At 38.5% G+C, this 22,186-nt stretch overlaps 1 protein-coding gene and 1 long non-coding RNA gene across 10 annotated transcripts in view; one reads left to right on the top strand and one right to left on the bottom strand.

The window, feature by feature from the left end:
- Positions 1–22,186, bottom strand: part of SPHKAP (SPHK1 interactor, AKAP domain containing) — a 63,576-nt gene that overhangs the window by 38,969 nt on the left and 2,421 nt on the right. For 6 of the 9 annotated variants that reach the window (XM_085069565.1, XM_085069573.1, XM_085069574.1 and 3 more), the window contains exon 2: positions 5,835–5,937. In XM_085069565.1, coding sequence (XP_084925691.1) covers positions 5,835–5,937 — 103 coding nt within the window. Of the gene's footprint in view, positions 1–5,834; positions 5,938–6,834; positions 6,921–10,646; positions 10,715–12,229; positions 12,347–17,673; positions 17,760–22,186 lie in introns of those variants that run through there. The other 3 variants (XM_085069569.1, XM_085069570.1, XM_085069571.1) reach the window with 3 other exon arrangements.
- On the top strand, positions 17,106–21,181 carry LOC146433346 (uncharacterized). The gene is made up of 3 exons (XR_014854063.1): positions 17,106–17,405; positions 17,980–18,244; positions 21,066–21,181. It is a non-coding gene; the product is annotated as an uncharacterized LOC146433346 (long non-coding RNA).

Here is a 22,186-nt window from a genome sequence, read left to right as displayed (position 1 = left end):
GTTGGGAAAACTAATTATTCAATTACACCAGAGTCCACAAACTTGTAGGCTTTATGACTGATTGTATCTCTCTCCACAGTAGATCAGTACTGTTCATTCTGCCAGCAGCCTCATTTCTGGGACTTCCAAGGCTCCAAACTCCTTCTTAAACAAGTTTTTCTGCTTTCTGAGAAGCTGCAGTACTTCAGCTCTTCTGCAATGAGTCGTGAGGTCAGTCAGCACCCTGAGACCAAAACTTTGGGTTTAATCTGTGTTGGCTCAGCCCTACAGCTTGTGCCACAGCCTCTGCTCAAACAAAACAAAATGGGGCTACAGATATCTGGACTTTAAAGAGGCAAAGCCAGTTTGCAAATCTGATGTTTAGATTAAACGGCATTCTTTACTTTCTGCCTCTGCACTAATATTCTACCCTGAATAAGAGGGACCATTAGTATTTTTAAAACAGCTAGGGAATAGCAGGAAAAATATTGCTGCAACATTGATGCTACTTAAAGAATATTTTCTGTGGCTTATCATCTTCCCCAGGCAGCAATGTTGAGACGCATGTTTGTGAAATGGATATATATTTTTTTGGTACTTCTAGCAATTCTTGTATTATATGGAAATAGACTGTGCTCTAGTTTCCAGCCTTTTATTTTGATAATTTAAATGTATAAATTTTTTTGTTTTACCTAGGGAAAAAGAAATCTATCCGCAGCACTTTACTTGACTGCATGTTTTGTACTGACACACATTTGTCCGACTTCAAGAACACTTGATCTCTAAGCCTAGATCCCTTCTTTAGAAGAAGTGAGAATAACTTGTGAGGCTTTCTCACTTCAGAAAGATGAATGACTGTGGAAAGCTGATCTGGCCAGTTGACACAATTTTCTAATGCTCGAGGGCATCCAGAAGTAAGCTTATTACTACCCACAGACTAACACCCACTCTAATTTTTATCTTTCTGGGAGAAAGTCAGTTATACAGTTAATACTTCACTCCCTATATTATATTGATTTCTGAATACAAGTCAGCAGGAGAGGGATGAGGAGGTAATGGGGAGCACCACAGCCCCTGAGCTTGACCTGCTTCAGTGCCCTTTTTTGGTGCCCTTCACAGAGACTTTCTTTGGGGTTGTTTCTCAGTACACCAGCCCAGCTATGGGTTTTCTTCCAAAAAGCTTTAGCATACAAATTTAGGGATCACAAAATACTCAGAGAAAGGGATCAAAGACGTTGTTCTGAGAATGCCAAAGGCTCATGAATGCTTCCCATGAACACTTCACAGCCTCTTCTTGGAGGCTGCTAGCTAATCTTGTTTACCAGTGCAATGACTCTGCACTCAATAAATTTTATAACCTCCCGTCTAAGTGCAAAAAGATTCCTGCCATCATAACTAACTCTGAGACTAGATGGGGAAAATAATATACTCCTTATCCCAAAGAAACAATTTCCTTTTAGTGTAATAAACTGTTGTGTGGGTTTAGTTTTTCTTAAGAAAATCTTGGAAGCATTATGAACTGGTTGGTAAAATCAAGAATTAAACATTATTTTCCTCTTTTCAAAAAATAACCATCATCTGAGGTTTTTATGAGGACATATAGAATTGAACATATACAAAAATGCACACATACACATATATATTTACATATATATATATATATGATTTCAGATCTAATCAGATTCTAGACATTCTCATCCTCAAGGGCTGAAGTTCTAATTACCTTTTAAAACATAATTTTGCATACACGAGAAACAGTTCTCTTTAGCCCAAATAGCTATTGCTGTAACAAGCAATCTTGTTTCATTTCCTTAAAGATCACAGTGAATTTGTCTGCAGCCTTAATCACTTTAGATCTTTCTTTCCCAAAACTCAGAGAGTTTCTGAGAAACTGTGATAGGCAGAAATTTATCATGCAGAAACAAGCTGCAGATATCCTTGGTACTGCTCATCTTTTCCTCGGGAGGACTTGGTGTGCATTTCAGAACAGTTCAATCATAGCAGATGTATATTGTACATGATAAACCCATGAAATAAGCTGGGCAGCCTACACTTCACCTGCTTTGTCTCCTGTGGGATGTTAAATGACCCTTGGTAGCTCTATCTTTCTTTCAGAGGATGTTTTTATCAAGAAGCAAATACTGGTAAAGCAGCACCAGAAGTAGTAATTTTCCCAAAAAAATGTTTTGGTCAGGTCAGGTCATGGTTGATAAGCTTGAGTCACTCCAGGGTGGTTTATGAGTTCCAAGGCTTTACATTGCATTTAATTTTTTGTATGCAGCTTTTCATAACAGACTTTGAAGTCAAGGCTAGAAATTATTACGTGGAAGTTTGGGACAGCATGTCATTTGTAAGTAACCTCAAGCAGATGATTGATATTAGTAGGATTATGTTTTCCTTGGGCCAGATTCTGCAGTCCTGTGCAGAAGTAGTTCTGCGCACACACTTGAGGATGTATTCAGAAATGTGAAGAATGGTGAATACACATAACATTTTTCATACCGGAGGTTGGGAAAATAATTTGCAGCAATTTGGATTTGAAAAAGACAGGTGAGAAAAACAAAACCAGATGTACTTGAGTCCACAAAGCAGAAGTTGTTAGACGTCAGCAATCCAAGGAACAGAGGCTGACCCAAAGTCATCTTGAAAGACTCCAAAAATTACTCCAAAAAGTCAGCACTGTGGGAATGGGGGACATGCAGGAACGTGGGCCAGAGGCCTCCTTGCACATGGTCTGTTTTTACTCTGCTCTGGGTGGTGCTCAGGAGATGGAGGTGACATCTGAGTCAGCGGTGCCAGAAGTGAGGGGTAAACCTTGGATCAAACTCATCTTCAAGAACACAAGCTCCTGCATTAGGACCATTACAGACATGACTCAGAGCTTTCCCATTAGTACTTCTGTGGAGGAAGGATAATTTGGACCACCCTGCAATGCTGATCACAGGTAGGCTTACACACATCTGCTGTGCAAAAACATATCAGTAGAAGGCATGTGACCTTTTGGACATCTTTCTTTGATAACAGACAGTGTATTATTGTGGTCAAAGACATGCATATCGTAAGAGTAAATGGAATATTCCTCACTGCCCCTTGCTATGGTAAGGCAATTCTCCCTGTTAAATTCTCCCTGTTAAATAAGTTCAGGTGTTTAGATAAAGTGGGAATTTGCATATGTATGAAAAGTTCATGGGATATTCATACTTTTAAAGGAACACACTGAAGTCCTTACACTAAAATAATATATTACTACAATGATCAAAAGTGTATAAGTTTGAAGGAGTTGATCTAAATTAACAGAGCTATTTAATTAATCAAAAGCAATGTGAGAACTGATATTATTTGGATCTGTATCTCTACCAGAACATTCCCATTGCCATTTTTGCATTTAGAGCATCTTTTCAAAATATAGTGAGGTGATCTGTGCCAAATGACAAGAAAACTAACCCTCTTCTCCTTCAGCTGTCAGTCTGCACTCCTGCACTTTTAAGAAAAACAGTATCACTCGCCAAAGTTTCTTCCTCCTGTCTTGTACTTCTCTTCATTCTTATTTAATTAAGACAAGTCCAGGGCCAATCGCACTGCACATTGTTAGGATTTTTGCTATCAGCTGAAAACTGAAAAGCAACTGAAAGCAGAATTTGATTTATTGACCACACTGATGTGACAGCTGCACACACTATACTGCTGTATACTGGTTTGGAGCAGGATCATCACACTCAGAAAATAATTCAGGATGAATCTGCATCATGCACTAAATGTGAAATCAGCAGTAATTCATGGTTCTAAAAAAAAAGTTTTCCACTCTCATCTGGAGACTCAGCCGTCAGCATTAGTCAGTGTGTTGTGAATCAATGAACTAAATCAGCCTCTAGCAGAGTGTGGATTAGAAAAGTCACTCTTTCCCAGAGGAAAATACTGCGTATGAGTTTAGTGTAACAGCTTCCTGCTCCCTGATTTAGATCATAAGACATTAAAATACAGTAAATATCTATAACCGAGACAGCATTAAAAAGGCTCTGCTCCACAAATGAAACATCTGCGTCTTCGTGACTGAACATCCTAATTGCTCTGGTTAATTACTACTCATCAAAAAAAGATGGGAAAGTGGGACATACAGAATAAAATGAGATATCATGGGGCACATCTTCTGCATTTGTTTAGATTGCTCTGTGTAGTAACAGACTCCGTCTCATATGGTTCCTGACAAGAGCCATTCATGCCAAATATAACTACATAAACCTGCAAGTCAACTGTTTAAACTGTTCCCTTGCAGCAGGAACCCATGGCATTTCACTCCACCACTAATTACACACCTAACTTAAAAATCACCTAACAGAGGCTGGAAGAAGAGAATTCTTTATCCTTTTACACACACACACACACACACACACACACACACACACACACACACAAAAGGTAAACACTTTCTCTGACAATGGAGTAAAGAAGCCCAAAACATCCTGTTTGTCGGAAACGTTGTCAAAGTGAATAACTTCTTTTAGTGTGCTGACAGCCATAAAATTGACTTGTGTTACAATGAACAGCTCAAGTGTATAGGATTGGGCCGGTGAAGCATCTCTCAATTATGTGATACAGGCTACCCTTTAAAAGAGAGTGATACTTCTGAGAGTGACTACGCAGGAGCATTTGTAAAGGCAGTGGTGGCACTTCGTGCTGTGCCACCATCCTTCACTCTTACATAAAGTAGACAACTCTGAGATTAAATGAAAATTTAAGATGTTTTCCTGCACAGTAGATTTTCTGTCTATATGAGGATTCCAATTACCATCAGCAGCATTTTTAAAAACCAAGTGTTATTTTGCAAACGAACCCTTTGATCAAATGAAATATTGACACTTTTAGCCATGTTAGGGTGAGGTGGAGAAGCCCAGTCCCAGCATACACATCTGTTTTATTGAGTTCTTTTTTAATATCAGTGATATTATACCTAACAAAATTTCTGTGCGTGGTTGGCAGGATAAGGAAAATATATCTTTAGCACCTACATGTTTTATCCTTCTCTCCTTTTACATATATAAATGTATATTGTTGTTATTTTGAAAGCAAACTAACAAAAAACTCCAAACACAAAAGGAAAGCATTATTGAAAGTCAGAATTGTGGGAAAACTGAATGAACTATGAAGGTTTAAAACAAATGCTATCTTTTCAGCTCTAGAATTATGGCTCTGGGAGACAGTGGAGCTCTGAGGTTTGTCACAAAGGGAGAGGTGAAATACAGCCTGTCCTTCTCAACAGTCTCTCAGACCGTACTGCCATAACATGGTCCTAGGGACATGTGAGACACAATGACATCTGACCCCACCTAAAGCATACATACACACATAGGTGTCACTTTTCCCCCCCTTGCCATGCTCTAAATTAAATTAGTACATATAAACCTGGTTTTAGGAAATGCTAACAGCAGCCTGTACTACCTCCTGTCATAGAAACCCTTCCAGTCAAAGCTTTTTAATGAAGGACCCTCCATTGCATTGACCTGAGAGAAGCAAAGCTCTGACTGGGTCCCAGAAACTTGCCATTTATTGAAGAGCAGTCCTGAAGGTATTCATGCTATGCACTGCTTTTATTTCATATAATGAAATATAAGATAATTAGGTAAATTAGAAATGTTGAATGGGAGTTTACCTGCCATATATGTATAATGTATTTTGGGACCAGGCAATATATACCAGGCAGACAAATATATAACAGCACTAATAAGTTATTTTTCTGTATCAAACCTTTTCTAAGTATCACTTAAATTCTGTATTCCTCACTGAACCAGAGAGTTAAAAAGCAACGCTATATATATATATATATTGGATTTTGAATATAACATAAACTTAAAAGTTACCTTCTTACATGCTGTGACAGAGCTTCCCAAACTGCTTGCAGAACTGTCTGTGCTGCTGCCTTGGCGCTCTGGGACTTCATGCATCAGTGGAGATTCAAAGTTGCTGAAGAACAAAAAAGAAACAAGCCCCCAAAAACCTTTCCAGTGACTCAGCTACATAAATAACTCAAGTAATACCAAAACACAGGTCAGTTAAGAGATGTAACTTAGAATACAAGAAGTGTCTATACTCTCCTTGCTGATGTTACTAGTCTATTTATTGCTAATCTTCCCTTTTTAGAAGACTATCCTGAACTACACATTTTGGATGTATAACAGCTGACTGATGTATTTTGAAGACTAGAGCAAAGCATAAACTGCCTGTAACAAGATCCGTCTGTCTTGAATGCCACTGTAAAAAGTGGTTCTAGCTTGTTTTCATAAGCAGGCAGCTTCGAACAGCAAATTAAATACTTGCTGCATTAATTCAGGTTGGTAAACAACAGAAATATTGGCTGCATTTGTACCTGCCAGGATGGAAGTAAAGGAATAGTGATTAAAAAGTGAAAAATACAATAGGAGAGGTAGTATTCTGTAATCCAGGTGGAATAGCTCAATACACTGTAGGTTTAGAGGAAAGGGAAGTTGTGCACATATTCTGGTGTGTGAGTCAGTGGTACATAACAAAAATTTTTACTTTGGGACTGTGCAGTTATGAAGTACAAAATCATAAAAACAAACTCCCCCAGCCAAATTATTTGCACACACAGCAAGAACTAAACCTCACACTTTTCTTTTGGAATAGTTCAGGCAAGTCTTGTAAGATCTTCCTTTGTATAACAATCACATTGGTCCAAGACAAGTGATGCTTCTCCTTCTGGTCATAACATGATCACAGTAAAAGGCCACACACGCTAAAGGACTATTTATTCAGAAACCTACTATGAAAAAAGTATCCTATATGATCATGTTCTGCTTCCCAGGCTGGGTCTTTAGACTGCTTTTAATTATTGCAACTCACCTATGAGAACATGTGCAGCATGCTGTGATGGACCATAACGAGCGACCAGCTTACCATGGCTCGAGTAATAATCTCTCATCGGTTCCAATGGATAAAAACCATGTGCAACTTGTGCTAAGCTCAAACCTGAAGTGCATTTTCCTCAGTCACCATTACTGGAGTGTTAACCAGTATGCTAAGAGGAGGCCACTTTCTTTTCTTTTTTTTTTCCGAAATCCACAGCCAAGCTAAGGTAGCGAAGGCTACCTTTCCCTGAAAGATTCATGCATGTACCTTTCACTTGACACTGTTTAGGGCTAGCGATGAATATATCTATTCCCACTTGTGAATAACTTTGTCAATGAGAATTTTCCTGATGTGTGTGGTGTTATTCCATAATAATTTAAAGAAAGTACCTAGATGTGCTGGAATTAGAAGAGTGAACAAAGAATATAAAACTAATTTAGCACTTATTAATTGCTAGCTGGGGGAAGCTTAATGAATCACATGGGAGGACTGAATACAGATGCACAAGTGAGATCAGAGGGTTAATTGACTTCACTTGAAAAGTGTGTTACCACTTAATATTCTGTAAGTTACCAGCATCATTTATACATAGAAAAAAGTCTTTTGCCTGTTTACAAAATTCTGCTTCATTGCTCAGATGATATAGATACAAAGTGACATATGTGGGCAGTAATTTCTCTGGCATTTGACAAAGAAAAGAGCATTTTATAGGACTTATACTGAGTTCTTTAACATAACGAGGGAAATTAAACATATGAAGTCAATTCTGGCTTTATATCTTCATCAAAAGTAGGAACCTCATATTCAGAGGGTCAAGTCCTATGTAAATTAAGAATCCTCCTTGATAAATCCACATTGAGATGCAGCCTCTGTACAAGGGAAAACTCACTACTCCTGGCAGTAGCTGTGCACTACCTCTTTTTACAAGATGCATCACTTCTGCAATCTAATAGAAAATTACAGATCAAGTCTGACCTGCAGGTTGAAGTACAAGGCCTGTTGTTTTCTCTGCTCTTCACTGAGAGGAAGACTGAGTGGCTCTGCCACTGCTTCACCCTACAGGGAGCTGATGGGCTGCAAATGACTATTTGCTCTCAGTTCCACTGTGTCCAGGGAAGTGAACTTCAGTGTGTGAAGTGTTGCTGAGTCTAACAGCAATGAAGACAACAGTTTGTCAACCACCTGAAAGGCCTTCTTTGGAACTTAATTAAACAGTACAAATAGAATAGTACTCTAAAGCATAGCTGGAAAATTTAGTTGAAGAGTCACATTCTGGAGTATCAACAAATCTGTGCTATCTCTGGACAATACTTCAGCAAGGGGTAGCACATGACATGTCCCTTACAGAAGTAAAGCTCTCCTCCAAGTCATGCGGAAAGTGAAATGATCTGTAAAAGCTTCTTAATCCTTTAAAAATCTGAGTTCTTTTCAAAATAAGCCCACTTTTCATTTGGAAATATAGACAACCTTGTTAAAAGTACATGATGATTGAAATAAATGTAGAATGCCATTAAATTTTTTAAATGAGATGAGGCTCCAAGTCAGACTGAAATTCAGATAGGAAACCCAACTGCCTTTGGTGATCCCAAAATTTGGTAAACCTAAATCCTCTTGTCACCTATCCCAGCCCTCAGAGTTGTATTTCACATCCAGCTGATTACTTGGAGCACAGGAAAAATCAGCAACTGTGTTTCACAGGACAAGGGACAATGCATTTACAAGTATATCTAACACTTTCAGAGCTTCTTTATTGTTTTAGGTTCACATTTCCTGTACTGTAACTGCAGAGCAGAACCCCTGTTCTCATGCTGCACTGCAGTTCAACTCCTAAATTGTGCCAGGGACAGGACCTCTGGGCTCCCACTGCTTGCGAACAGGCTCAACCAGTCACGGTTCAGTCACCAAAAAAGCAGAAAAATTTTAACAAAAAAGCGTTAAAATAGGAGAGCTACAGTTTTAGACTCCACAGCCTTTTCCTCGTTGAGTTTATGGGTACATAATTTCTAAAAGAAGCACAGGGAGACCCCCTGCTGCAGCCTGGCCACTCTTGCTAGTCAGTCAGGTACATGAGCCCCTCCAGGTGTCACACAAAGGAGATTTGTAGCAGTGCATGCCAACTGATGGGAAAATGAGCACCCAGCTGTGCTTCTTCAGGCTGGGAATCCAACACCACCAAACTGAGTCTTCCATAACTCAGGGAAGTGCAGTGTATGAGGTCCTGCATAGAAACCTTCAGGGGCACAGGTCTTTCTTCCAACACGGAACATGGATTTGGCTTTTCAACATCTCTGTTTCAGCTAACTCTCAGGGCAAAGTTTCCTCTTTCTTTATCCCCGGGGTATCCTTTCTAAGCTTTCATTTTCAACAGGTATGTGTTTTCTCAAGAGACCCTCCTCAGGTCATACAGCTCTGCCACCCTCGCTCAGTAGCAAAGGCAATAATATAAACCTATTTTTCATTAACTCTTCCGGGGGAAAAACTATTCTGTCTTTGAGAAGCTGCCTGCTCTCATTAGTTCCTCAATAGCAGGAAGCTGAAAGAAACTCTTGAAAAGAGATGTAGCCAGCTCATCACCAAGGCATAGCTCTACATTCACATACTATGCTCATTACTTCACATTAAGAGCTTACAGAAAGTGCTGGACTTTCAAGACATCTGGCACAGATTGGAGCCTTTTCACTACAAGATAAAGAAAGTTGTTGAAGTTTTCAGGTCTCAATTCTCAAGTTTGATTGGGTCCCTTGTTTAGTATGTGATGGTGAATGCTGATCTGAATTAGATGTGCTCCTCTGACTTGGAGGTCTCACAAAAAGCCACAGGCATAGCAAGGAATCTCTGTTAAGGGATGGCTCATTTTGGGAGTTTTCTTTTGGTGTGAAAGATCCTAATCTATAATTCAGCTTTTGAAACCGAAGTTGGGAACCTGGACCTATGATTTAGTGTTAAGTGCACCATTTTCACTTTAGTATTTCTATTGACAGAGAAGTCTCCATACTCAGTTATTTGCCACCAGGTGCTGTCTTACTGATTCATGAATTGTAACTGATAATTTTTTCCCTACAAGCTATATGCATTCACAAAGAATACAAACAAATTTCCTGGAAATTAGAGGACTATCGTAAATAGCTATGAGGTTTACTAACTGTAATAATAACACATTGTGTATTGCTGACCAAAATGCAAACCAATTGCTTTATCTTTCCTATGCTGAATAATTCAAAAATACTGACCTCGATGACTCAAGACTTAATCAAAAAACCCACAGCTGCTCCTAGAAACAATTATCTTCTTTGCAGATGTGGCAGATGGTGCTACATCAACTAAGATGAGGTAATTTGAAGAATTCCCCAGGTTATCAGTAAAGAAAATTAATCTTGTGAAACAATATCAGAAACTTCAATTTCCTACCATCTTGAACAAGCATAACCAGCTTCCCAAAACCTGCAGTTCAATAATCATGCCTAAGGAGCAATCTAGATAAATAATAAGTGACAATTATGTATATATATCTTTTGAATCAATCATATTACAGGCTGCTGCTTTTCTCTTTTCATCATGACTTCTAATCTTGGCATTTTGAACATATAAAACATACTGATCCATGAAAAACATAATCTTGAAGGAAGCAAACTGAATAAACACCATGAGGTTTCTCTGTGCAATTAATGTCAAGCTATAGTAAGCTACATTTCTAATGTTTTGCTAATATTTGTAGTGAACATCATGAACTACAAAAAAAGGGATGAATCTCATTTTGAAATAGGAGAGAAATGAAGGCACAGCAAAATACCTTAGCATCTTCTTACCTTTACCCTCACAAAGAAACCTGATAGCTGCTCAGCAACTGAGGAAAGCAGCCAGCTTAATCCAGACCCTAAGCAAGAAGCAGTTTTGAAAGGCATGCAGTGAGCAAACAGCACCTCTTAACTTCAAAGCCTTTTTGGACAGACTAGTAATACACTATCCTCATGCCACCTTTCAGATTTTACAGTTTTAAAATTTACCTTTGCAAGTAAACAGGTCAGCAAAGTCACTAGGAGCACAGTCTTTGTCAAAGTTACTATTCTAATCCATATAAATGGTTTTTATTCAGTCTGGACCATGTGTATACTTCAATCAGAGCACAGATGGTTCGTCAAACAGACGCTCTATAAATACCTCAAACAAATGTCTTTCTGATTTTGTTATGGATTTGGAACCCATGTGCAGAATATAATCACTGGCAATATCAGGATCTCATCTTGTAAGGTATTCATAGACTTGTTTCAGTCTCCCATGGCTGCTATTGGCTTCACTGGAAACTAAAATACTGAATACTTCCTTTCATTGTCTATGCAGTCTAACAGGTACAGGATCGGGTTTTACAGATCAGCACACTAAAAAGACTAGAAGTTGAAATGCTTAATATTCAGATTGCTCATTTCATAGTCTATTGGGTACCCTTGATTTACATTTCATTTTTATCGATAATACAGCTGCCAAAAGGCCAGGTCTTCAGCTACATGCTGATGAAAAACAGAAGCAGAGAAAAGACAACCCATGCTGGGGTACACTTCACAATGCCCAAATAGCCCTGAATGACCTTTATCCTGCTCCAAATTAAAGCAGTAAATAAATCTAGAAGCCTCTGTAAGCAGTAGCAATCATCAGCCTTCTTTAAAATCATGCCTTAAAAATATTATAAAAGAACAGGCAAGCTTTACTGAAGAATAAATGTAAACAAAACAAACTGCATTTTTTATGATCTACTTAGAGATATTCCTTCCTTTCTGAGTTTACTGATTGAATTCCTAAGGCTAAAATAACGAGGCTTTATGTACAAGTCTAACAAACTCCTCCACATTCAATAGCTAAAGCAGGATATATTCAGTTCAGAGAGCTGACAATTAAATCAAAGATTTGGCACCCAGGAGCTGAATGACAGATGATTGGGTTGGTGGGTTTTGATGGTTAACTGTATTTCAGTAATTTACTGACAGTCAACCCAAGATAAACTGGCTTTTGCACAGAGCTGATAGGCATCCTGCCTTTTCCCCACGTATCCCTGGATTTGACATTGCTTACGGACAATTCTTGATGGACATTTGTTATGCTGGTAGAATGGCTACTTACTAAGGAAACCCAGAAAGAACAGGCTTGGACCTTAGTTAGGGGAGACTAGAGAAAAGCACACAAGGAACTGTGAGATCTCTTTTGGTGGGAAATGCCTACAATTCACAGGTAACAGCAACTTTTGCAGAGTTCCTGAGGTGGAGGGTTTTCTAGACGGTGTGAAAAGATGCTCTGGACCAACAGCTAGGAACCAGGCAAGGTGATAAAGAAAAATGACTGAACTTGGAAAAGGTTAAGAAACAAACCCTTAAATTCAGGGAGGGCTAAAGGACTTTACCTTATAGGGATGGACTGAAAGACAACCCAGACTGATTTTCTGCCCCAAAGGCAAGGAGTCTGGACTCAGGTCTGGAGTGCCAGCCAGTGGGAAACTAAGGCTCTGTTGAGGGTTTGACTGCAGGAAAGATAAGAAATCTTGTTAAAGGAAGGACTCTTTTGAGTAATTAGTCTGTATACATATAACTTAAGTGAGCAGTGCTGATCAGAAAGATGATTTTAGAGAGACACAGGCACAGGTATTACAGAAACATCAGAATAAGGCAGTTTTATTTCCTCTACAGCAAAGCAATAGGCTTGCTACTATTTAAGCCTACTAACTCAGCAAAAAAAAACAATACAAAATCTGAAATAGTCTTAAAAAGATGTCTCATTAAAAATTCCTTATCACTTAGCATATGTAGATGTACTGCACAATAGCACTTGTCCTCGTGCTGCAGAATGGAGGGCAAAAGAGGAAACACTTGTTTTTCCACTCTAGCAAGAATGTTCATGACTGTGTATTTATTAAGAAAATTATATTATTACTGCATTTTTGATGGTAATTCCTATTCTTAACATAGATTATGTTGTTAGTACAGCACAATGTAATAGTCCAAATGTATGATGCTATCTGATCCCCCTTTAAAAAGAATAGAAAAAACATTGTGACACAGCTGGAAACTGGTGAAATTTGGTCCAAATTAAACACATAACAAATGTGCATGCAGCCCCCACAGATTCCAACTAGAAATGGAAATTCTGAGCGCTTTTCAAGATGAAATCAAAGATGCTGCAAATTAGGCTTTCATGCCATAAGCCACTGGGTAATTTTTCAGTCTGTTTTATATGTTTCTTGTATCTAACAAACTCCTTGTGTTCACTGCCTGCTCCTCTCATCCTTTTGCTGTGCACAAACTGTCAGCTGGGCATTTCAGGACAGACAGTGGAACACGACACAGGAAGACACCAGCGTTTTTATGTGGAGGATGTAAGTCTCAGCTTAACTAATTCGTTAAGTATTTTTGGCATCTTATTTATATTATATAGCCAAACATCACAGTCAAGCTTCTCAACCAGATTTTGTCATCAACCCATGGAGTGTGATTTTTCATTCAGAGCATCAGAGCAACAACAGTCAAAAACGGGCCCCAAAGCACAGCACATGTAACCAAGTATTTCACCATATGACAACCTTTCTAAAAGGCTACCTTTTAAAGATCTCAAATTTAATTTAAAAAAGTTTTGCAGTGATTATATTCAAGACAGATATTGACGATTTCTGAAGGGAATAGTAATGTCACAAAGATGTTCATAACTTAGAAGTAAATGCATATGGAATGATTTTATTTGAATACAAAATGCCAGTAGCTAATCAAAACTTACTAGCTATTCACATGTTTTCCTTTTTAGATTGATTACAAATCAAACAGACTGTACAAGTGTAATTGAAATGTGGTAGGTAGTCAGGAGTATGTGCGTGATCAGAAGGTGAACATAATTTTCATCTTTTGAATGGAATTTTTCTAATGTTCAGCAGATTTTCTGAAATTCTTTGTACCAATAATAAATCTGGCTTTGGAAGAATGAGATTAAGAAAGGGGTGACCTGTCTGAACCTAAATACAGATATTTAAGGTAGAAGCTTGGGAATTTCCCACTGTTGCACCATCACTTTCAGCTCCTTTAAGCAATGGTAAAGGGCAAAGCCATTAGTGAAAAGGGACTACTGATACTGGAAAACCAGATTTTTCAGCACAGAATCTGAATCATGGAACAGACTGAGGTCTTGGAAAAAGAAAAGTATGCATATGACATGTTTTTTATTACAAATCACGACAATTGACTTCAGTGTAGTGAAGATCAACCTTCCCATATCACAGAAATAAATGTCTCTGAATACTACAGAAAATTACAAGACAGTATTTATTCCAAATGCCTGAGGACTCCCCAGCCACAAGAAAGCCACAGAACTGATCAGTAAAGCATGACATTTTTTTCTTCTCCCTTTTCCCCCTTTTTTTTTTTTTTGAGGGGGGGAGAAGCATTTCTGAGATCTAAGTCAATCAGAGTAGAGAGAGAAAAATATGGTGAGGTGATCAGGAATTCCTATTATCAGGAATCTGTAAGGCATGTATTAGCAGAACCAATGTTATGCTCTTCTTCCTCTATTCTCAGCGGTAACACTGTCCAATTGTAATGTAATCTCTACAGCTGTAAAATGAAGGCAATTTGTAGCCTGTTCATTTCTTTGGTCACGTAGCTATACCAACAGATCTACACATAAAAAAACCCCAAGTGGTCAAAAACGACACTATATAGTTGTGATGTTGGTCCCTACTAAACTCAGTTTGATTATGGTAAATATTTTACCTTAACAGTATGTAAAGTACTTTCAAAGGCACCTATCCAGTAAGGGTGTTATTTCTAGTAAATGTATACATATTTCTTCAACTCCATTCTGTTTCCTAGCCCTTTTGATTTGAAAGAAAGCCAAGTTGGTTTAGATTCCTGCTAAACCTTCCAAAATATTGTTTAGGATTATAATAGAGTTCAGAAAGCAATATGTTTTTACCTTGAATGATGATACTGGAAAAGTAAAACAATAGTCTAAAAATAAGTGTTTTCATCTGAAATATTCACAGAAATTTCCTATACTCTTTAACCCAGTATTGTTTCTATGACCACCTGCAGTTACATTTGTAAACTGTCTAGTTAAAATGTCAGAGTACATTCTGCTTATTTTAATGCCAAAGAATACATTCTGTCATTGCTTATTCACAACAAGTCTTGTTTCAACATATTTTACATGCCCAAAATATTCTTGAACAATTCTGATTTGCTACTAATATCCCAAAGAAACACAAATCTTATCTATTTTGATAGATTTTGATTTGTGTTAATATGTCAACGAATACAGTCTGTGATAAGGCAGAAAACAAAATCTCAAAACTAATTTGCTAAAAAGTATGTTTTTTAAAAATAACGTTGTCAGAGATGTGAACAAAATGAAGCTGCCTCTAATTAACTTGGCTTTTAATATGAGAAAACATGCTTTTGTGCAATTCTGTCAGATACTGCGAACACTGTCTTTGGTTTAACTTGCTTCAATTCGTGAAACTTTTTTTTCCATGGACTGTAATGTGATTAACAGGATTGAGTGGTATGTGAAGGCAACACTCACAACTTTTTCCACACAGCGAGACACCAGCAAAAAAAAAAAACATGAGAAAAGCATGAGATTTCAGTCCAAGAAAATATGATTGAGCTTTTTTTGGCAAGATGAATGCTTCTTTCTACCCCTAAAATCTACAGCCTTTCTTACTCTCTATAATGAATGTGGGACATGACCTCTGGGAGTCTAACAGTGAATCAGGTCAACACGTTATTAATTTAATTACTCCAGTCTTTTTCCTTGGTGGTAGAATGTAGATAGACTGCCACTGCTTTGTAATGAATTTCAAATTATGAAACTATTGTGAACTCTGGGCTTTACATGGTTAACTTGTTCTCACTGGGATGCACAAGGTCCAGCAGGACCATCTGCACCACTGACTGAGCCCAGGTTAAGCTCTCAGACAACCTTATCACTGCCTGCAGTGTGATTCCGTCAGTACTTGCCAAATGAGTGTTCTTACAATTCCACCAAACGAAAAAAAAACCGAAAAAAAAACCAAAAAAAAACCCCAGCTCTTCCTATTAAGCTCATTATTAAGAGTAGAAGTTGCCTCTCGTTTCATGTCTTTGGGTGTATTTTACTCTAATCAACACTAGACAGTCTAAGATCTTTCAATTCAGAGGTATGCACTTAAATCCGGGTTTCACCAAATTACTATTTTTTCATCAGTGAGGGATCATGTAGTAACTACAGCTACAGAAAGACACACTTAATACAGAACTCTGGTTCTGTGTGTCCAAAAGCAATCCATGCAAAGTAAACCTGGACTACAGCCTCATAGTTTGTTCCATTATGGGGTTTGGACTAATGTTGGTATTTATATTACTTGTTTATGGTCTGTCACTACTTTTTTCAGTAGTTAGTCAATTATTTTTCTAATATGTGATGCCTTAAAAGCCTTATCTTCTGAATCAGAAAAGCACCTGTTGCACTCAACAAATACATACTTACCTATGAATTACTTTTTCTTGTATGAAATAACAATCTGCTACTGTTGCTAGCACCAAAAGACACCTCTCTCTTATAGTCAGATGCCTTATTACATAACGTACAGCACAGATTCCCAAAATCGGAGAAATCTGCCTATACTTGTAAAAGAATCAAAACTGTGTGTTTGGTAGCTATATTAACATTTTAATTACATCATGCAAACACTGATACAGTTCATATATGCTGCCTTTAGGAATGTGGATAATGTGATCATTGGATTTCACCAAATTTATGGCATACCCTATGTTTAGGATTGAAGGTATTAGCAGATACAATGTGGTCATTTAACTAAGCTCCCTAATAGCTGTGCTATTACTTCTGTATTTTTGCATATTCAAGAAGCAATTATTTTTTATTCCAGTTGAGAGGAAGGTCTTATTCCAGAGTTTATGAGAGGATAATGGGTTTTCATTTCAATACCACGGTGTGCAAATCTTTTCCTTTTAAAAATTAATGACCTGTTCATTTTTATTAGATGTCTACAACTGTAATACACATTTTTCACCGAGAAGGAGGACATTGCCCTGACAACATAGAAGAGGAACAATCCATGTTGTTGAAACATTACCCTGCTGATTTGATCTCTTCCCTTTCCAAATTGAAATAGCATAGATGGTTATAAATGAGTCTTAGGGGAGATGGATTTGAACCTAATTTAAACATAGTTCTGAAAACTAAGAGACACCCTTTCTTTCTCCCTTTACTATTCTGAAGAGCCACTGCATGTAATGAACAGCTCCACTACTGATGGAATGCCTGGATATGAAATTCTGATAACCATGCAATCTCACAGGGACTGCATGAGGGCCACAGAAAGTTTTTCACTGCTGAAAGAAAATAGAAGTCCTATGGAACTCTGTGCATCTTTCTGTTTAAAAGTTTTAACTACACCACAACAATGTATTCGTTCAATGCATTTCAGTTTTCCAGCAGTTCATGTAAAATATCAAAACTCTTCCAGAAAACAAAAAGCTCCCCTAATACCTGAAAGCTGGCAAGTGCATGGAGCCAGCTCATGACAGTACATGAAGGTAAGTTCCAGTCATAAAAGTGACTGCTTAGGTTTATACAGGACTGGTTAACCAGTTCTGAATTTCACTAGCAATGAAATATATGTATTGCAGCATCAAGTTCTGTGTTAGCAGTTTTAGAAAAAAACCTTTTCTTTCAGCTATAAATTAAATTTAATCAAGATCTACAAATGAAACTTTCTTACATAGTACTCAAGAATAATTAGATATAAAACAAATTATGATGCCACAACCAAGAGGAAACATAACTTTGATAAAAACCACCTACCTATTTTGTGTCATGGGCACTTGTAGTAGCCAGATATTTAATAATAACCAGGCAAGTCTTGAAGTGAAGAAAATTACTGAGGGAAGCTAAAGAGATTAATGAAAACAATACAAAGGTTGACAAGACTAAAAATAGACTAAAAAAGAACTTTTAAAATTCATCCTGGGCAGCAAATAAATCCCAGCTATCATAGCATTAATCTGCACATGCTAACTTTGTACTTCTGGTTAAAAGAAAACCAGAAATATGCAGTATGGACTTTTCCCTTCTGTTCCAGTTTTCTCTCTGTTCTCTTCCCTTTCCAAGCAGGAGGAAGGGAAGCTTCTGTACATGCAGTCTGAAGTACTATCGAATCCACTGATAAGTAAAGACATTGTGAAAAAATTGGGAAACAACCCCCACAAGTTTCTGACACTGCTATCCTGAGAGATGTGAAGTTTTTCAAAGTGCATCATTCCCATGGGTGCCAGGCAGGTTTCCCCTTCCTGCTTCTCCCCAGAGAGCACAGCCAGGAGCCTGTACAACACACCAGGAGAAGAGGAGCTGCTGCCACATCTTATCCAGTGAGCTGGTAATTAAAGCTATTGTTTTGACGTAGAAGTTTAATTAATTTTTCTTCTTCTAAGAAAAAACTAAAGCTGCCTGCTGCACTTCTGAGTAAATGCTCAAAACTACATGGCCATTAGTGCTTGCATTCCTGGTCCTTCGTGGTGAAGCTGTTTCTCCACTGAAATGTGAGAGGCAGCTGCAGTGGGTGTAGCATAGAGCAGTGTACCTGGAGGGATTACTGTCGGGATCCCTGACATCCCAGCTTGGTATCCTCGATGCAGGGAGCTCTCCAAACCTCCTATCAGCCTGCTCCTGCTCATCAGCACCTCCAGCACACAACAGAACTGTTTGCATGCAGGAATTCTGGCTGTTCAGGTGCCAATTGTGGCTTAATATACTGTTCTTTAGAGGGTGTTCTTAGACCCAAGTTTAGGAAATGACAGCTGCATGAGGAGTGACCTTAAGCAGATTTATTGCTGGGGTTCATTATCCACAGAGCAGATAAAGGCTCCCATCAATCCATGCCTCCCTCCCTCCTTCTCAGGGAGCAGCTGAACCAACCACATGTAACAAGAAAAAGTGATTATCATAGGGCTGAGGAAGGATTTGTAAAAGCCCTGTTGAATTAGTGAATGTGCCTACAACAGTTACTGGAAGGAGGTCATAGCCTAAATCATACGCAAAATGAACAGCATAGCAACATGGGTGTTTCAAATTTTCAGCAATAGTTGCTAGTATTTCTCAAGTCTGTCCTAGGGAAAGTATGTTTGGAGTAGGAGAGGACTGAAAGAAATAGAAGGATTGGTACACATAGGCAGACTGAACAGAGTGACCAACACCACTGCAAGCATTGCAGTCAAAGGGGAGAAGGGATGCATGGGATTAGAGCCAGAGTTGAAAGAGGAGATTAATGGGTGTTTCAGGAAAACAGTGAGAAATTCATGTGGGAGGCTAGGGTAGCCAGAATTAAAGAATTCGAAACAGATGGGATTGGTAAAATAAAGGAAGAAGTGGAGGTGCCAAGCCTGGAAATATGCAGTATGGTTTTGCCACTGTAGTGTGCAAGTGGGTTGGTGAAAAAATGCATGGAAACTCTACAGTTAACTTCTTTACTACTTATACAATTCTCCCTCCTCCCTTCACCCACAGTCCCATTCCTCAAGGGATTAGATTCCTCATGCACAGAATTATGATGTTTGACAATTTAGGTTCCTTCTGGTTTTAGCTGATTTTTTCCTCCCCTGACCTCACTAAAGGAAAGCATCTTTGAGAATTTTGTCTATGTTTAACAACACAAGTTAACCAGGTTAGTGAACTGTTTAAAGTAATTGCCCATGAAAACAGGGCAGAGCATGTCATTTCAGGATTTCCCCCCACTGATGCTCAAACTAATATTTTAAGAATTAGTGAATATTGAAACTTACCAGATAAATTTTCTGGTCGCTCCACTCATAATATCTGGTAAATTCATCTACTAATTTGCAAATAAAAAGCATACCCAGCAAGTATTAAACTGATTTCTCTGGTTGGGCTGCATTTCTAGTTCTGCATGAGTGCAGAAAGACAAATTTCATCCTCATATGTGACGCCAGCTGCTGCTCTGATGCATGTAGTTGACCTGATAATGGGAGTTCTGACATTACACACTTGTTCAGGGGATTTCTTTATTTGCTCTCTTTTATTTAAATAAGATTTGTAACACATTTGGTTTTCCTTTACTCAGAGGTGGAAAAGTATGGAGAACAGACCTGTAGGCTATTTGGTCTATGTGGTCAGTCTCACCAAACACTACCCATCGCTCCTCTTTGCTTATATCATTTCACTCATCACTGACAATTTCTCATAAATTTTTAGTATTGATTTCCATTTACGTGCTGCTTTTCTGTTTGTTTTATTTTTGTTGGCATTCTATTTTCTTTAATGATTTATTCAAATTAATTGTTATCTGTAGCTTAGTTCCATGGCTATTGTGGGGTCCTTGCCTGCAACTTTGTTTCCCTGAAGGATCACAGTTTTATTTCATTAATTTCTAAAAGCACCTTAGTACAAAGCCACTAAATCTGATTTCTCTGTTACACAAGATCCAGGCTGCTTTGCTGGACCACAAGAGCAGCTGTCAGCTCTGTCTGTGACAGTGTTACTGTGCAAGATCCAGTGGCACTGAGTGTGTGGTGCCACATGCCTGCTGCCTGTAAGGCAGCTCTGATACAGCCACAGATTTTGGATCTCTTCTCGGCTTTAAATATCTGAACTTACCATAATCTTTACATCTGTGCTTAGCCCTGGCATATTCATCAAATATAAACAGTGCTTGGTTTCCATCAGGATCCTGCAACCCAGAAAGGCTTTTCCCAGCCATCCTTTGTGCACTATGTGCCACAGCAGGTATAACTGAGGTGTAGAAAAGATAATCTTGCGTTGGTGATACACCACATTTTGTACTATATGCAGAGCAACTTTCTCAGCTATAGCCAGACTTTCTCTGAGCTTGTCTTTTCACTTTTTAAAACATAAAACCTGCTACTTCTCATCTCTGTTGAGTGTATAGGTATTGTAATTTTTCTGAATTACTGTTCCATCTACTGTCTCTTCTAAGCCTTAGTGCTGCTTCCAATTCTGAAGAACACTTTTAATTCGTCCACTTCTTTCTAGTATTTACACAAAAGATGTGCTGAAAGCAGGTGCCAGTCCAAAAGACATGCTGGAAGACTTTTATTTGGCAGCTAATATTACTTTCAGATATACATGTTTGGCCAAAAATTGCATATGCTTATTGGTTTTGTTTCATATGCTTGAGCAGAGAAACTGCAGTTTTACTGAAAGGGGTTGTTGTATGTTCTTAGGCAGCATCCCAGATAGTCACTAGCAGAGGGTACAGAAGCACAGAAGTTCCTGCCTCAGATGTAAAAAATTCAACCATTTTTCTTCCTTACTCTCACCTGAATAGGCAAAGTGCAAGCTGGTATATTTAAGATATTAATGCGGGGGTGTTTTTCCTCCCCCATAAAAAGCCCCACCAAACCAAACAACCAACCCAAAACCAGCCACCACAAACAAACAAAACCTCCCAAACAATAAATCCTTATAGATCACATTTCCAGCTTCCCAACTGCAACATGCACTTGTTGCAGAATGTTGCTAGAATGTCTTCTAGCTGCTTGAAGAAAAAGTGGCAGCTACTAATGCTGTGCAGTTCTCTGCAGCTGCTCATCTGACCCCCTGGCTAAGTGTTCACTGCATGGAGCTGCTGCTGGAAATGCTAAATTATCAGTGGAAGCCTGAAGGCCACTCGCCTGCTCAGCTCTGCAGTGACTGCTGGCATCCCAACCCAGGGCTTATGCTTTTGCCTTCAGCTATGGAAGCCAAAGGAAGGGAAGGTAATGAGCACGAATTAATGTGCACCCTGAGTTTGTGCTGAACTCCAGGAGGGATAGTAGTGTGTGATAGTCAGCAAGTGGGCAGAGCTGTGGCCTTGATTTAGGAATATGTGTGTGGGTGACTAAGATCAGGCATAAATAGCCACAGAAACAGATTAATTCCTGAAGTGATTCTGTAAGGAAAATACCTTTGATTTGTAACAGTTTGACAGCGAAAACTTTAATTGGTGAACTCAGTAAAGCTAACTCCTAAATGCTACCATTCAAAGTTTATATTTCTCAACAGCTGATGTAACTAGACCTCAATTAAAAGTTGTCTCAGTACTGTATAGAGGGCATCATGAGCTGAAGGTGTATGATGACAAGTTGTATGTCCCCCAGCTTGCCAGATGTGCTTTTTTTCCCATGATTTCCTGGTGAAGACAGGAACGACCCGAATAAACTACTTGCTGTTGTGGTCACCTTCTTTCCTGGAGTCCTGTGATCCTTATTCACAGACAGATAGCTTACAGTTAAAGCTTCAGCAAAGAAAGGGTTACCTTGATTAACAAATAACTTGCAGCTGTGAACAATCAGCCTCAGGAGAT

The sequence above is a fragment of the Lichenostomus cassidix genome, chromosome 9 (assembly GCF_008360975.1).
Source record: "Lichenostomus cassidix isolate B80296 chromosome 9, HeHo_3.0, whole genome shotgun sequence".
NCBI lineage: Eukaryota > Metazoa > Chordata > Aves > Passeriformes > Meliphagidae > Lichenostomus > Lichenostomus cassidix.
This window is presented reverse-complemented; position numbering and strand designations above follow the sequence as displayed.